An 18832-nucleotide genomic window follows, 5' to 3' on the forward strand; every position below is an offset into this window, starting at 1 on the left:
TTCTAACTGTTGCTTCCTGACCTGCATACAGATTTCACAGGAAGCAGATCAGGTGATCTGGTATTCCCATCTCTTGAAGAATTTTCCACAGTTTATTGTGATCCACACAGTCAAAGGCTTTGGCATAGTCAATAAAGCAGAAATAGATGTTTTTCTGGAACTCTCTTACTTTTTTGATGATCCAGCGGATGTTAGCAATTTGATCTCTCATTCCTCTGCCTTTTCTAAATCCAGCTTGAATATCTGGAAGTTCATGGTTCACGTACTGTTGAAGCCTGGCTTGGAGAATTTGGGGCATTACTTTGCTAGCGTGTGAGATGAGTGCAATTGTGCAATAGTTTGAGCATTCTTTGGCATTGCCTTTCTCTGGGATTGGAATGAAAACCGACATTTTCCAGTCCTGTGGCCAGTGCTGAGTTTTCCAAATTTGCTGGCATACTGAGTGCAGCACTTTCACAACATCATCTTTTAGGATTTGAAATAGCTCAATTGAAATTCCATCACCTCCACTAACTTTGTTCGGAATGATGCTTCCCAAAGCCCATTTGACTTCACATTCCAGGATGTCTGGCTCTAGGTGAGTGATCATACCATCCTGGTTATCTGGCCCATTAAGATCTTTTCCTTATTGTTCTGTGTATTCTTGCCACCTCTTCTTAATATCTTCTGCTTCTGTTAGGTCCACATCATTTCTGTCCTTTATTGTACCCATCTTTACATGAAATGTTCCATTGGTAGCTCTAATTTTCTTGAGATCTTTAGTCTTTCTCATTATATTGTTTTCCTTTATTTCTTTGCATTGATCACTGAGGAAGGTTTTCTTATCTCTCCTTGCTATTCTTTGAAACTCTGCATTCAGGGATCTTTCCTTTTCTCCTTTGCCTGTCACTTCTCTTCTTTTCACAACTATTTGTAAGGCCTTCTCAGACAACCATTTTGCATTATTGCATTTCTTTTTCTTGGGGATGGTCTTGTACAGGTCTGCCTCCTGTACAAGGTCACAAACCTCCGTCCATAGTTCTTCAGGCACTCTGTCTATCAGATCTAATCCCTTGAATCTATTTCTCACTTGCACTGTATAATCTTAAGGGATTTGATTTAGGTCATGCCTGAATGGTTGAGTGGTTTTCCCTACTTTCTTCAATTTAAGTCTGAATTTGGCAATAAGGAGTTCATGATCTGAGCCACAGCCAGCTCTTGGTCTTGTTATTGCTGTCTGTACAGAGTTTCTCCATCTTTGCCTACAAAGAATATAATCAGTCTGATTTCGGTATTGACCATCTGGTGATGTCCATGTGTAGAGTCTTCTTTTGTATTGTTGGAAGAGGGTATTTGTTATGACCAGTGTGTTCTCTTGGCAAAACTCTATTAGCCTTTGCCCTGCTTCATTCCATACTCCAAGGCCGGATTTGCCTATTACTCCAGGTACTTCTTGACTTCCTACTTTTGCATTCCAGTCCCCTATAATGAAAAGGATATCTTTTTTAGGTGTTAGTTCTACAAGGTCTTGTAGGTCTTCATAGAACCGTTCAACTTCAGCTTCTTCAGTGTTACTGGTTGGGGCATACACTTGGATTACCGTGATACTGAATGGTTTGCCTTGGAAATGAACAGAGATCATTGTGTCATTTTTGAGACTGCATCCAAGTACTGTATTTGAGACTCTTTAGTTGACTATGATGGCTACTCCCTTTCTTCTAAGGGATTCTTGTCCACAGTAGTAGATATAATGATCATCTGAGTTAAATTCACCCATTCCGTTCCATTTTAGTTCACTGATTGCTAAAATGTTGATGTTCACTCTTGCCATCTCCTGTTTGACCACTTCCAATTTGCCTTGATTCATGGAGTTAACATTCCAGGTTCCTATGCAATATTGCTCTTTACAGCATCAGACTTTACTTCTATCACCAGTCACATCCACAGCTGAGTTTTGTTGTTGTTTTGGCTCCATCTCTTCATTCTTTCTGAAGTTACTTCTCGACTCTTCTCCAGTAGCATATTGGGCACCTACCAACCTGGGAGTTCATCTTTCAGTATCCTATCTTTTTGCCTTTTCATACTGTTCATGGGGTTCTCAAGGCAAGAATACTGAAGTGGTTTGCCATTCCCTTCTCCAGTGAACCACGTTTTGTCAGAACTCTCCACCATGACCCCTTCAAATTGGGTGGCCCTACATAGCATGGCTCATAGTTTCACTGAGTTAGACAAGGCTGTGGTCCATGTGATCAGATTGGTTAGTTTTCTGTGATTGTGGTTTTTAGTCTGTCTGCTCTCTGATAGAGAAGGATAAGAGGGTACAGAAGCTTTCTGATGGGAGAGGTGACAGAGTAGTTGGTGATATTGATAAGAAATTTAAAAAGGAAGTTATCATGTGAAAATGAATTTAGTTTTGATATCTAAAAATAGTGATGTTTCCTGAAGACAACACAGAATGAGGGATAAGAGCCCAGAGGAAATATTTGGCTTTATCTCCTACAGTTCAGAATGTTATTAACAGTATACAGGTGGTAACTGAATCTATGGTATTAAACAGATCAATCAAAGATACTGAAGACAGTAAAAGAAAAAAAAATTATGACTAAATTCTTACTTACACATGCCCATTTTAATTCAGTTTTAATGCAAGAGGTATAAGTAGAGTGCTTATTGTGTGCCCAATAGTAGAGCTTACCAAACCAGGCTCAATGATGAGGGAAGCATGCAGATAAAGAAGTAAAGACAAGGGTAAAAATAAAGTGCTTTTGAGTTTATGCTATTGTCAGTGTCAGTAAGAAATAGGTGATTGTGTTACGTGAGAAAGGCAGTACTAGGTCACAGAGTTTTAATTACATACTACAAAAAAGACTTTGAATCTTATCCTTTAGGTCTCAGTGTTCACTACCTGTCATGAAAGGATGAGATGAAAATCTAGGAGAGTAAAAATCCTTGAAGATGATTTTCTTGGGGCATATTTGTCAGAATCACTGCTTTAAACAATGGTACGGTACTGTAGGTGTTTCAGCAATGAGTACCGTGATGAAAGGGATATTGAGGAAAACCATACTTAAAGGCCTAAGGGAAGCATTGGTGGGGTAAAGGCCAGGAAGCAATGTATAACCTTGAGACGTGGATTTTATAGAGACAGCTGTAGGTTCAGCTCTCAGCTCTAGCAACTTACTAGGTATGTGACTTTGAGCAAATTACAACCTATTAGTACTTTATTTACTCATAGGTAAAATGGAAATAATAATACCTACCTTACAGGGCTGTGATGAGAATTAATGAAAAGAATAAATATATATAAATTATATTAAAATGAAGATAAGAGCTTTGGTCTGTCACTGTTTATTACAGTAATACTAATAACAAACTATCTAGTATTCCAATTAAACCAACAGCAATGAAAATCTGAATCACGACATTAAATCATTCTTTAACCCCAGTTTGTAACTGATTTTTAAAATGCCAGATTAAAAAATATATTTCAAAAAATATATATATATATTTCAAATCATTTCAGAAGTTGCAAATATTACTGACCACACAAATCATTTTATGAATCAGTTCAATGAACATTTAAAATTTGCTGTAAAACATGTAAAATATGCTGTCCTACATATAGCATAGATACAAAAATAGATACAAAAATGAATGAGAATATAGACCCTAATCTCTTTTACAATTCTGAACAAAGGGCAAATTAAGAGTTTTACCTGACTAACTCGATTCACTTCCTCCTCTTCTTCCTCAGCTTCCTCTCCAAATGAAAGTAAACTAAAATTTCTATTGAAAAAGAAAGAAGGAAAAAAGAATGAAATAAAATTAGAAAGAAAAAGTTAAACAAAACTTATAAATATCCTATTTTCAAAGCAATAGAACACAATTTACAAGAAGAAACACATTCTCTCAGTAGACAATAATTACTAAGTATTCAGGGGAAATATACTAAGGATATATATATTTCAGCATAACATTAAATGTTTAGTTCCAGATGTTTTATATATTGTTGTTGTTATTCAGTTGAAAAGTCATGTCTGACTCTGCTAACCCAGGGACTGCAGCACACCAGGCTTCCCTGTCCTTTGCTGTCTTCTGGAGTTTGCCCAAATTCATGTCTATTGAGTTGGCGATGCTATGTAACCATCTCATCCTCTGCTGCCCCTTTCTCCTTTTGCTTCAATCTTTCCCATATTTCACATACTAGACTAAACTAATGACCAAAAATCTATCCTGAAAACTATGATTAAATACACTAACTCAAGCATGACAGAAATAATTAAAGCTTTTTGTGGGTTTCCCAGGTGGCACGCACAGTAAAGAACCTTCATGTCAACGCAGGAAACATCAGAACCTCAGGTTCTTTCCCCAGGTCTGAAGATCCCCTGGAGGAGGGCACAGAACCCCACTCCAGTGTTCCTGCCTGCAGAATCCCGTGGACAGAGGAGCCTGGTGGGCTACAGTCCACAGGGTCGCAAAGAGTCGGACACGACTCAGCAACTCAACACAGCATCGCATATTATCAAATAAGGATTGCTAAAAAACTAATAAACATACAGCTCTGAGGGTACTATAAATGGGAAGCAATTTATCTAGTGTCTGCCAAAATAATTTCAATATTTTAAAATTAGTAAGTTACACAAAATTATGGGGTGGGGGGAAGCAACAAACTTAGCTAAGCAAACAGTCCATGGGAATAAAAAACTAACTTTTGTCTTTTTTGACTCTTCAGATTAATACATCACAAGGAAGATACATAGTAAGTTATTAAAACTCCTCTGAAATACTGGAAAAACAAAAGATCAGGCAATAAAAGAGGAATTTCATTTCAAAACTTACTTAGATTTAATCAGTAACTATCACATCACCCCTAACATATTTGCTATGAATTAAAAACAAAAACAAAATATTCAACTTTTGGCTTTGCTGTCAAGATAAATCAGTGATGAAATATTATATCTGAATATAGTGACAGTGACTTTTCACCCAGACATAAATTAGTAAAAATAAATTAATACAAACTAAAAATAAATAAATAAATATATAGTTGTGTAAGAAGTTATTTTGCCACAATATATCAACTGCCTATTAGAGTTTGGCTCATATTTGACAGTTTATAACAGCAACTTAACTTACATTATAGGATATCAAAGAAAGGAAATGAATATGTATTGAATACCTACACTACTGGGTATTTTCAAATTCCCTTTCTCATTTAAACTTTGTAATAAGCAGATGCTATACTATAAATCTCTATTTTATAAGATGGGGAAACTGAAGCTCAAAGATTGGTAGACTTTGCTTCCTATAACTGCAGTAGGCAGGATTATACTTAAAGCTTTCTGAATCTAACACTTATATGCTGCTGCTAAGTTGCTTCAGTCGTGTCCAACTCTGTGCAACCCCATAGACGGCAGCCCACCAGGCTCCCCCGTCCCCGGGATTCTCCAGGCAAGAATACTGGAATGGATTGCCATTTCCTTCTCCAATGCATGAAAGAGAAAAGTGAAAGTGAAGTCGCTCAGTCGTGTCCAACTCAGCGACCCCATGGACTGCAGCCTACCAGGCTCCTCCGTCCATGGATTTTCTAGGCAAGAGTACTGGAGTGGGGTGCCATTGCCTTCTCCAACACTTACATAAGTACAACAAAATCCCTAAAATGGATGCTACAGTATAGTAAAAGAGAAAGTTGAAATCTAACTCTCTGATACCTATTTTAATAAAACAGACAAAATTAATAATGTAAAGAATATTACTCACAGAAATACTGAAGCAATTTCTGTTATTAGAAAACTATTCTCAGGAATTAATCCAGAATACAGAAAGAACTTTATGTGTAAATATATTTATAATAAGGTTATTTTAATAGCATCAAAATAAAAAGTGAGAAAGTTAAATAATATTAACCATGCAGTCATTATATCCTTCATACTTTACTTTCTAACTTCTTTATCCTGAGCGTGTATTATTAGAAAAACAAGTAAACAAACAAACAAAAGTTTCAACAACTCATTTATATAAATAATTCTTGTGGTGGTCATAAATATTTATCTATTTATTAACAGGTTTCATCAGACATCTCAGACAATACTTTTTTGGCTTAAGTTTTTAAGTTATACACTGTATTTGAATATAAGAAATGTACATCTAGAAAAAGAAACACACACAGATAATTTAGACATATATCCTGGTCTAAACTGGCCTCCCCCTAAATTACTAAACAATTATTACAGTAGGAAACAAAGTGAACTAAATAAATCAGTTTTGCTTTTCAAGTTGAGGGAAAAAATCTTTCTACTCTGATTACTTTGTGCCTCTGGGTTTCAATTTCTTTACTTCCTCCTCTGGTTTCTCTTTTTTCGGCTTCTTTATTTCTCTTGGAATGATGTCATCAAAAGGATTAAATAAAACCTATGAAAAGACATATTTTGAAAATATTACTCAATTTTTTAAATTTCACAAAAAAATAAAACCAGTATTTAATTATGGTGCCATTAGTTGTCTATAATTTCTCCTCATAGAACCAGTATAATGATATATATACTTCCACGTACATGGCCTCATTGGATTCTCCCAGTAATCCAATGTGCTATTAAGGAAAAAATGTTTTATACTTATTTAACAAAAGGGAAAGACATTCAAGAAAACAATATATAGTTAGAGAGACAAGCTCGGGTATTTTTTTTTTTTAACTGAGGTATTCTGACTTCAAATCAAATGTTCTCAGGTCCTTGTTTTCTCAATGAAGGATCGCTCTTAAATTACTCACTGGGCTAAATAAACCTAATTCATCCAGCTTTGCACCATGGAATTTTTCATTCATTGGATTATCAGTTTAAGTTTCATCCTTGAATTCAAAATCTTCCATTAAAAAAATTCTTAATCAGAAACTGTAACTGTTAAGGGACCAGACCTGAGCCATGACAGGTCAACAAGCTATACTTGGCCTAAGATTCAGATTCTTGTAAAACCTGAGTCATGATTCTGGGGAACCACACCCTGGGAAAGTCGACCAAACCTGAGCCAATCTGGATAGGGATGCAGGATTTGAAAATCGCGTGGGCACCTATGGCTCAGCCAATCATTACCCGCCAGCTGTACTAAGAGCCACCTGTATAAAAGCAGCTATGATTCAGAGCTCCGGGCTCTCGTCAAGACTCCATTGTGCTGGATGAGACGGGAGCCCTAGCTCGAGCTAGCAATAAAACCCCTTTATGTTTTTGCATTGCTGTGGACGCCTTATTCTCTCAGTTTTGGGGACTCGGACTTCGGGCATAACAGTAACTAAATTACAGAGCTAAAATCCAAGTTGTGATGTTAATTTAGTATAAAGCCTTTATCTGATAACTGAACACAAATATTCAATTTCTTTTAAGTGACAAAGTAATATATCTCTAATAATCATGCTCATACCTCACAACTTCTTATTTTATGTGGATTTCTTGGTCTTTCTTCATCATCAATGTCTACTTCTGTCAGGCGTAGCATGTTATATACTGTATCCCCTGTAACCTATCAAATAAAAAGGGAAATTTAATTGAAAATTATTAAATTAATTCTTTGAAATCAGGGAGGACTTTTGAAAATATTTTTAAAGTAATTAAAAAGGCATTTCATATTGTTATATAAGATTATATGCATTAAACAGTGCAAATAAAGCAACATAATCCTAAAGGGAAAGGTTTGACAAACTTTAATTCCTCAATAAGATTTTTGGGAAATTTCCAATATATACTTAATGTCAGTTTTTATTAAAAACACAGTGCCAATAACTTCCTTCTGAATGACTACATTTTGTTCAAACATTATAAACAAATTTAGACTTTAGAAGAGGGTAGAACAAGCAAATAATAAAAACAATGTGGTAAGTGCTTTGAAGACATTATCATGCTTAATCCTCAAAACATCCTAAAATAGGTACTATCATTATCTTTCTTCTCTAGATAAGAAAATTGAGGCTGAAAGAAGTTGCAGATCTGACAGTGACCGCCTTTCTAACTTCTAACTACTATGCTATACTTTGCCTCTACTGTGTGAGTTATATAACATCGGTTGTAAAGAATGGTGCAGAAGGACAACCTAAATATCATTTTATTAAATACTTATTTTTTTAAATAACAGGGAGGAAAATCCACAAATGTCAGACAGCCTGTGTTGGAGTGGCTCAAAAATATTAAGCAACAATACTGCATTCCATGTTTTTGGCATGACTCCTTTAATCAAATATTTAAAAATCTAAAATAATACCAGTTTTCCAGGTGTGCTGTTTTTTTTCTTTTCATCAGCACAAAATCCAGTTTTGTCTGGGATATGGGGAAACCATTCTAATTGAACCAGCAGAGGGAGCTGATACACTAGTGATGCCTAATATGCCTAACACTTAAGGCATCTGAGAACGTATTCATGAAAAGGGAGAAGTATGAGGGAAAAAAAAAAAACCCTTCAGAATCCCTTTAAAAGAAAACTATTGAATACCCTATGGAAGTGACAATCTCTGATATGCTGTTAAATGTCAGCAGGATTAAATAGGTACTATTCAAAGTAATATTTCAGGTAAGCAGTTTAAATGTTAACACAACTTCCACTTTAAACTGAAGGGAATCCATTATTAACAAAATAAATTTTAAACTACTAAATGTTATTACCTAAATGTCTTTCTAAAAACATTAAAACATATCATCTAAGTGACACAGCAGTTAATAATAATGATTAAAACAATTTTAGAAAAAATAAAAATTTTAAGTTAAAAATCAATGACTGGACTGAAACACACAGAGGAAAATTCAGGTAGTCCCTCACAGCTCATTATAACAGGAACATGGAGCATTTCACCATTTTTAGAAATAATAAATAAATATCATTGGGAATATTTTTATGAAGGCAGCTCTTAGGTAAGTTGATCACATACATCATAGAAGCCTAAGATAACTGGATACAAACCTTTCCAAAGATGGTGTGCTTATTGTTAAGTTCATCAGCTCGACCCAGGGTAAAGAAAAACTGGCTGCCATTATCATGAGGGCCAGCATTTGCCATGGCGACCAGTCCTCTACGATTAAAACGCAACCGTGAATGGAATTCATCCTGAAGCATTAAAAAAACAAAGATTTAGTGAATGTCCTCAGTTATAAGGCCCTTCATACATCAACTAACAAACAAGGTCCCACACAACTGCTACTGATTTTCACATATAATCAAATCCAATATCTACAGTTCCTTCAATCTACTAATCTTGACTTTACTCACCTGTGTCTTCTAAATACACTCAAACACAAATTTTTTGTGGAAAGTTGCCTACTTACACTGAGCAAGGTTACTCAAGGGGAATGGATTTCTGAGACATTTCCCTATTCTTCTCATCCCTCAAAGCCATCTAAGCTTTCAGTTCAGTTCAGTTCAGTTCAGTCACTCAGTCATGTCCAACTCTTTGCAACCCCATGAACCGCAGCATACCAGGCCTCCCTGTCCATCACCACCTCCCAGAGTTCACCCAAACCCATGTCCATTGAGTCAGCAATGCCATCCAACCATCTCATCCTCTGTCGTCCCCTTCTCCTCCTACCCTCAATCTTTCCCAGCATCAGGGTCTTTTCAAATAAGTCAGCTCTTCGCATCAGGTGGCCAAAGTACTGGAGTTTCAGCTTCAACATCAGTCCTTCCAATGGATACCCAGGACTGATCTTTAGGATGGACTGGTTTGATCTCCTTGCAGTCCAAGGGACTCTCAAGAGTCTTCTCCAAAAGCACAGTTCAAAAGCATCAATTCTTCTGCACTCACCAGTCCAACTCTCACATCCATACAGGACTACTGGAAAAACCATAGCCTTGACTAGACAGACCTTTGTTGGCAAAGTAATGCCTCTGCTTTTGAATATGCTATCTAGGTTGGTCATAACTTTCCTTCCAAGCTTTCAGAACCATCTATTTCTTTTTTCTCCAGGATAACTACTTTTGAGTCATTATAGAGGCTTCAACGGGCTTCCCTTGTGGCTCAGTTGGTCAAGAATCTGCCTCCAATGCAGAAGACCCCAGTTCAATTCCTGGGTTGGGAAGATCCGCTGGAGAAGGGAAAGGCTACCCATTCCATATTCTGGCCTGGAGAATTCCATGGACTGTATAGTCTACGGGTTCACAAAGAGTCAGAGAAGACTGAGTGACTTTCATTATCACTTTAAAAAATAAGCCACATTTTTAAATCTGAATTAATGGTTAGGGCTTCCCTTGTGGCTTAGCTGGTAAAATATCCGCCTGTAATGCAGCAGACCTGGGTTCAATCCTTAGGTTATGAAGATCCTCTGGAGAAGGGAACGGCCACCCACTCCAGTATTCTGGCCTGGAGAATTCCATAGACTGTACAGTCCATGGGGTTGCAAAGAGTCGAACATGACTGTGCAACTTTCACTTCACTTCAGAAGCTTCAACTATTCTCTTCTCGATCCTTTTCTGAATGTCATGAAACAACTGTTTTCTTATTTGTTTAATTCAAGGAAGCTAGTGTGATGGTGTTAGGTGCTTTACTATGCTTTTTAAAGTTTTAAGTTGAAATTTCTTTGAACTAGCACTGGTTCCATTTGGCAGTTTTCAAAAAAAGCAAGAGCAAGCCATTCTAAGGTGGTTTTCTTACTAGGGTAGGGCTACCTAACATTTACACCAGTCTCTTAGTCAACAGAAGAGCAGATACTAGACTCACTTTTAATGTAGACATGTTTTATAATCAATGCTTTTCAGAAAGAAAGTTCTTTTCCTTTAATAAATTCTTCTCAAGAGATCTAAACTCAAAAGATCGTAACTCTGTACACTGTATTCAAAATGACCTAACTGAAAAATTTACCAAGCATCCCTGGTGGCTCAGTGGTAAAGAATCCACTTGCCAATGAAGGAGACATACGCTTGATCCCTGGTCCCAGGAAATTCCACATGCCGTGTAGCAACTGAGCCAGTGGGCCACAACTACTGAGCCTGCACTCTGGAGCCTGGCCACTGCAACTCCTGAACCCATGCACTGAAAGGAAGAGAGCCCCTGCTCACCGCAACTAGAGAAAAGCCCACACAGCAGCGAAGACTCAGCACAGCCCAAATTAAATAAAATTAATTTAAAATTTTACCAACTTTATTTTGCTTATAAAATAAGCAAAAATCTCAATTTAGAAAGGAATCATCACAAGAGCTATTCTGTTAACCAAATAATAAAGGAATGCTTCCTACCAGATGGAGGCTCTAAAATTATAAGATATCTCAATTTTGTAAAATATAAAATAGTCTAACAGTGACATTTGAGATTTTTAAAACTATTTCACGTGCTCTAAAGGCCATTATCATGTGAAAATTAAAGCAAACAGTTCAAATATTTTTCTCAAGAGTCATATAGTAGCCCAGTATAAAATTAAAGGAAATTCCAGACACTCTATCCTTTTAGTATAAATGTGAATTTTTAAAAAATTCACGTATTTTAAGAGCTACTGATGTTTACTAATAGAACATAATATTGATACCATAAGATTGATAAACAACCCAGCTTTTAGCCTTTACTTGAACCCACCATTATCCTTAATATCGTAAATATAACATTAACTCTTTCTTTTTAGATCTGTGTTGGCAGTTAACAAAGCATTGACCTATTCTTGATTAAAACTTACATCTTTTTCTAACATTTTTTATGTTGCTTCTTTCATTTCCCCGTGTTATGGCATGCATTTTGTGATTTCTTATTAAGGCATGCAGTTTGTGCTACAAAGGTTACTGTGTACAGTTTAAAATGAATTCTGCCCTGGACTGAATTATGTTCTCCTGGAGTTCATGTTGACACTCTAACCTCCAATGTGACTATACTGAAGAGGAAAAGACACCAAAACGCTCTCTCTCCACCATGTGAAGACACAGTAAGAAGGCAGCCATCTGCAAGCCAGCAAGAGAACCTTCACAGGTGGTGAACGCTAGTACCTTGATCTCAGACTTCTTAGCCTCCAGAACTGTGAGAAATAAATTGCTACTGTTTAAGCCACCCAGTCAGAAGTACTTTGTTATAGTGGCTCAAGTAAATTAATATAAATTCTATGTATTGTTAAAATAAAATGTTTAAAATCAAATGGTATATGCAATGTTCTAGAAATGTTTTACATGTGCAAAGTTACAAAGATCAGATAATCAGATATCAGGAAAAATGTTATACAGTCTTTTCGCTGATTCACATTATGCTCATTACCACCTTTAGCTCCACCTGAATTCAATCTAGCATAAAACTCTGTGATAAGACAACTTAGAAAGAAAGCTTAATGGGATAAGTGCTGCACTTATTCTGTATAATCCTAAATATGTTACAGACCCCATTTTGTGCACTAATGTAAAATGCATTTTCTTCTGGGGCTCAATCATTTCAATTAAGCAATCCAAACTGACTTGAAAATAAATTGTAAAATTCAATCTCACCTTGAATGGGACTCCATAGATAGATTCTCCACCAGTCCCTGTGCCAGTAGGATCTCCCCCTTGGACTATAAAGCCAGGCACAACTCTATGAAATATGGTGTTGTCATAATATGCTGGAAGAAAATAAAAAAGAATTTATCATTCTCTGTTATTTCAGTGTTAGGATAAAGAAATGCAACAGATTTCTGAATGTTAATCTTGTATCCTGCTACCTTGCTGAAATCATTTATCAGTTCTAATAGCTTTTGTGTGGAGTCTTTGGGGTTTTCTACATAGAGTATCATGCCATCTGCATATAATGACAATGTTACCTCTTTCTTTCCAATCTGGATAACTTTTATTTATTTTGCTTGTCTAACTGTTATGGCTAGGACTTCTAATACTATGTTGAATAAAAGTGATGAGTCTTGTCCTGTTCCAAATTTTAGCAAGAAGGCTTTCAGTTTTTCACCATTGAGTATTATGCTGACTGTGGGTTTGTTACAAATAGCTTTTATTATGGTGAGATATTTCCCGTCATACCCATTTTGGTGAGAGCTTTTATCATGAATGAATACTGAATTTTATCAAATGCTTTACTGACACGACCACGTGGTTTGTGTCTTTTTTGTTGACAAAACAGTCCCTTTTAAAATTACATCAAAGGTAATACAGATAAGTTGGTAAAATTTTAAATTAATTTTATTTAATTTGGGCTGTGCTGGGTCTTTGCTGCTGTGTGGGCTTTTCTCTAGATGCAGTGAGCAGGGGCTCTCTTCCTTTTTTCAGTGCATGGGTTCAGGAGTTGCAGTGGCCAGGCTCCAGAAATACCTAGGAATAAACCTGACCAAGGAGGTGAAAGACCTATATACTGAGAACTATAAAACACTGATAAAGGAAATCAGAAATGATTCAAAAAATGGAGATATCCCACACTCGTAGGTTAGAAGAATTAACATTGTTAAAGTGGCCATTCTACCCAAACCAATCTAAACATTTAATGTGATCTCTATCAAATTATCTATGACATTTTTCATGAAACTAGATCAAGTAACCCTAAATTTATATGGAAACACAAAAGACCCCAAATGCCAAAGCAATCCTGAGGAAAAAGAACAAAGGTAGAAGCATAACTATCTCAGACTTCAGACAATACTTCAAAGCCACAGTAATCAAAACACGTGGTGTTAGTACAAAAACAGACATATAGATCAATGGAATGGAATAGAGGGCCCAGAAGTAAATCCACACACTGTGGTCAATTATTTTCAACAAAGGAGGTAAGAATAAACAATGGAGAAAAGACAGTCTCTTCAGAAAGTGGTATTAGGAAAGCTGGACAGCTGCATATAAATCAATGAACTTAGAAAACAAACTCAAAATGGCTTAAAGACTTAAACATAAGATATCACGCAATGAAACTAGTAGAAGAGAACATAAGCAAAACTCTGACTTAAATCCTAACAATGTTTTCCTAGGTCAGTCTCCCAGAACAAACAAAAATACAAGCAAAAGTAAACAAATAGGACCTGGCCACACTTATAAGCTTTTGCACAGCAAAGGAAACTATAAATAAGATCAAAAGACAACCTATGGAATGAGACAGAATATGCAAAAGATGAGACTGACAAGGGATTAATTTCAAAAATATACAAACAGCTCATACAGCTTAACAGAACCAAACAACCCAATCAAATATTGGGCATAAGATATAAATAAACTTTTCTTCAAAGAAGACATACAAATGGCCAAAAAACACATAAAAGGAAGCTCAACATCACTAATTATTAGAGAAATGCAAATCAAAACCATAATGAGGTATCACATCACACCAGTCAAAATGGCCATCATCAAAAAGTCTACAAACAATAAATGGGTGTAAATGTAAATGTAATAAATGAGATAGTGTAGAGAAAAGGAAACTTCTTACACTGTTGGTGGAAATGTAAACTGGTGCGGCCACTATGGAGAAGAGTATGGAGGTTCCTTAAAACAACTAAAAATAGAGTTACCATGTGATCCAGCAATCCCACTCCCGGGCATATATCCAGAAAAGACAAAAACTCTATATATAGAAAACTATAAAACACTGATGAAAGAAATCAAAGAGGACACTAATAGATGGAGAAATATACCATGTTCATGGGTTGGAAGAATCAATATAGTGAAAATGAGTATACTACCCAAAGCAATTTACAAATTCAATGCAATCCCTATCAAGCTACCAGCCATATTTTTCACAGAACTAGAACAAATAATTTCAAGATTTGTATGGAAATACAAAAAACCTCGAATAGCCAAAGCAATCTTGAGAAAGAAGAATGGAACTGGAGGAATCAACTTGCCTGACTTCAGGCTCTACTACAAAGCCACAGTCATCAAAACAGTATGGTACTGGCACAAAGACAGACATATAGATCAATGGAACAAAATAGAAAGCCCAGAGATAAATCCACACACATATGGACACCTTATCTTTGACAAAGGAGGCAAGAATATACAATGGAGTAAAGACAATCTCTTTAACAAGTGGTGCTGGGAAAACTGGTCAACCACTTGTAAAAGAATGAAACTAGATCACTTTCTAACACCGCACACAAAAATAAACTCAAAATGGATTAAAGATCTAAATGTAAGACCAGAAACTATAAAACTCCTAGAGGAGAATATAGGCAAAACACTCTCAGACATAAATCACAGCAGGATCCTCTATGATCCACCTCCCAGAATTCTGGAAATAAAAGCAAAAATAAACAAATGGGATCTAATTAAAATTAAAAGCTTCTGCACAACAAAGGAAAATATATGCAAGGTGAAAAGACAGCTTTCTGAATGGGAGAAAATAATAGCAAATGAAGCAACTGACAAACAACTAATCTCAAAAATATACAAGCAACTCCTGAAGCTCAATTCCAGAAAAATAAACGACCCAATCAAAAAATGGGCCAAAGAACTAAATAGACATTTCTCCAAAGAAGACATACGGATGGCTAACAAACACATGAAAAGATGCTCAACATCACTCATTATCAGAGAAATGCAAATCAAAACCACAATGAGGTACCACTTCACACCAGTCAGAATGGCTGCGATCCAAAAATCTGCAAGCAATAAATGCTGGAGAGGGTGTGGAGAAAAGGGAACCCTCCTACACTGTTGGTGGGAATGCAAACTAGTACAGCCACTATGGAGAACAGTGTGGAGATTCCTTAAAAAATTGCAAATAGAACTACCTTATGACCCAGCAATCCCACTGCTGGGTATACACACCGAGGAAACCAGAATTGAAAGAGACACATGTACCCCAATGTTCATCGCAGCACTGTTTATAATAGCCAGGACATGGAAACAACCTAGATGTCCATCAGCAGATGAATGGATAAGAAAGCTGTGGTACATGTACACAATGGAGTATTACTCAGCCGTTAAAAAGAATTCATTTGAATCAGTTCTGATGAGATGGATGAAACTGGAGCCGATTATACAGAGTGAAGTAAGCCAGAAAGAAAAACACCAATACAGTATACTAACACATATATATGGAATTTAGAAAGATGGCAATGACGACCCTGTATGCAAGACAGGAAAAAAGACACAGCTGTGTATAATGGACTTTTGGACTCGGAGAGAGAGGGAGAGGGTGGGATGATTTGGGAGAATGGCATTCTATCATGTATACTATCATGTAAGAATCGAATCGCCAGTCTATGTCTGACACAGGATACAGCATGCTTGGGGCTGGGGCATGGGGATGACCCACAGAGATGTTATGGGGAGGGAGGTGGGAGGGGGTTTCATGTTTGGGAACACATGTAAGAATTAAAGATTTTAAAATTTAATAAAAAAAAAAAGAGAATGAAAAAAAAAAAAGAAGTTAAATAAGCATGGTGACAATAAAAAAAAAAAAAAACTCTAATTTGAAAAGATACATACAACACCAATGTTCATACAGCAGTATTTACATTAGCCAAGACATGGAAGCAATCTAAGTGTCCATCAACAGAAGAATGGGTAAAGAATTTGTGGCAAATAGATACATAGAGCAATATATATACAGTTCAGTCACTCAGTCGTGTCCGACTCTTTGCAACCCATGAATCGCAGCATGCCAAGCTTCCCTGTCCATCACCAACTCCCAGAGTTCACTCAAACTCAAGTCCATTGAGTCGGTGATGCCATCCAGCCATCTCATCCTCTGTCGTCCCCTTCTCCTCCTGCCCCCAATCCCTCCCAGCATCAGAGTCTTTTCCAATGAGTCAACTCTTTGCATGAGGTGGCCAAAGTACTGGAGTTTCAGCTTCAGCATCAGGCCTTCCAATGAACACCCAGGACTGATCTCCTTCAGAATGGACTGCAAGAGTCTTCTCCAACACTACAGTTCAAAAGCATCAATTCTTCGGCTCTCAGCCTTCTTCACAGTCCAACTCTCACATCCATACATGACCATAGGAAAAACCATAGCCTTGACTAGATGGACCTTTTTTGGCAAAGTAATATCTCTGCTTTTGAATATGCTATCTAGGTTGGTCATAACTTTTCTTCCAAGGAGTAAGCGTCTTGTAATTTCATGGCTGCAGTCACCATCTGCAGTGATTTTGGAGCCCAAAAAAATAAAGTCTGACACCGTTTCCACTGTTTCCCCATCTATTTCCCATGAAGTGATGAGACCGGATGCCATGATCTTCATTTTCTGAATGTTGAGCTTTAAGCCAACTTTTTCACTCCCCTCTTTCACTTTCATCAAGAGGCTTTTTAGTTCCTCTTCACTTTCTGCCATAAGGGTGGTGTCATCTGCGTATCTGAGGTTATTGATATTTCTCCCAGCAATCTTGATTCCAGCTTGTGCTTCTTCCAGCCCATTGTTTCTCATGATGTACTCTGCATATAAGTTAAATAAGCAGGGTGACAATATACAACCTTGATGTACTCCTTTTCCTATTTGGAACCAGTCTATTGTTCCATGTCCAGTTCTAACTGTTGCTCCCTGACCTGCATATAGGTTTCTCAAGAGGCAGATCAGGTGGTCTGGTATTCCCATCTCTTGAAGAATTTTCCAGTTTATTGTGATCCACACAGCCAATGGCTTTGGCATAGTCAATAAAGCAGAAATCACACATATATCAATGAATGAAATATTTCAATCAAAGAATGAAATAATGCTATCTGCAGCAATATGAACGGACTAAAGATTATCATAAGTGAAGTCAGAGAAAGACAAATACCGTATATTATCACTTACATGGAGAATCTATAAAATGATACAAATGAACTAATTTACAAAACAGAAATAGACTAGCAGATGTAGAAAACAAACTTGGAAAAAGGGGTTGAGGAAGGATAAATTAAGAGTTTGGGGACTTCCCTGGTGGCCTAGTGGCTGAGAATCGCCAATGCAGGGGACATGGGTTCAACACCTGATCTGGGAAGATCCTACATGCCATGGGGCCTGCACCACAACTACTGAGCCCACAAGCTACAACTAGAGGAGCCCATGTGCCCTAGATCTCATGCCTCACAAAAGAGAAGCCACTGCAATGAGAAGCCTCCACACTGCAACTAGAGAGCAGCCCCTGTTTGCCTCAACTGGAGAAAGCCCACACACAGCAACGAAGACCCAGCATGGCCAAAACTGAATTAATCTGAAAAAAGAGCTTGGGATTAGCAGATACAAACTACTATACAAAAAATAAACAAGGATCAATGGATAACACAGGACAGTATTCAGTATCCGTATCAGTATTCAGTATCTTGCAATAACCTATAATGGAAAAGAATCTGAATCTATTTACCTATGGACATGGAACAAAAGACTGGTTCCAAATAGGAAAAGGAGTACGTCAAGGCTGTATATTGTCACCCTGCTTATTTAACTTATATGCAGAGTACATCATGAGAAACGCTGGACTGGAAGAAACACAAGCTGGAATCAAGATTGCCGGGAGAAATATCAATAACCTCAGATATGCAGATGACGCCACCCTTATGGCAGAAAGTGAAGAGGAGCTACAAAGCCTCTTGATGAAAGCGAAAGTAAAAAGCTGGCTTAAAGCTCAACATTCAGAAAATGAAGATCATGGCATCTGGTCCCATCACTTCATGGGAAATAGATGGGGAAACAGTGGAAACAGTGTCAGACTTTATTTTGGGGGGCTCCAAAATCACTGCAGATGGTGATTGCAGCCATGAAATTAAAAGATGCTTACTCCTTGGAAGAAAAGTTATGACCAACCTAGATAGTATATTCAAAAGCAGAGACATTACTTTGCCGACTAAGGTCCGTCTAGTCAAGGCTATGGTTTTTCCTGTGGTCATGTATGGATGTGAGAGTTGGACTGTGAAGAAGGCTGAGCGCTGAAGAATTGATGCTTTTGAACTGTGGTGTTGGAGAAGACTCGAGAGTCCCTTGGATTGCAAGGAGATCCAACCAGTCCATTCTGAAGGAAATCAA

At 37.1% G+C, this 18832-nt stretch overlaps 1 protein-coding gene across 2 annotated transcripts in view; it reads right to left on the bottom strand.

The window, feature by feature from the left end:
- Positions 1-18832, bottom strand: part of CWC27 (CWC27 spliceosome associated cyclophilin) — a 270424-nt gene that overhangs the window by 232581 nt on the left and 19011 nt on the right. For both annotated transcript variants that reach the window (XM_068990605.1, XM_068990604.1), the window contains exons 3-7: positions 12406-12518; positions 8920-9063; positions 7393-7491; positions 6287-6390; positions 3696-3765 (exon numbers count right to left, since the gene is read on the bottom strand). In XM_068990605.1, coding sequence (XP_068846706.1) covers positions 3696-3765; positions 6287-6390; positions 7393-7491; positions 8920-9063; positions 12406-12518 — 530 coding nt within the window. The remainder of the gene's footprint in view (positions 1-3695; positions 3766-6286; positions 6391-7392; positions 7492-8919; positions 9064-12405; positions 12519-18832) is intronic.

Source organism: Capricornis sumatraensis, chromosome 18 (genome assembly GCF_032405125.1).
Source record: "Capricornis sumatraensis isolate serow.1 chromosome 18, serow.2, whole genome shotgun sequence".
Classification (NCBI taxonomy): Eukaryota; Metazoa; Chordata; class Mammalia; order Artiodactyla; family Bovidae; genus Capricornis; species Capricornis sumatraensis.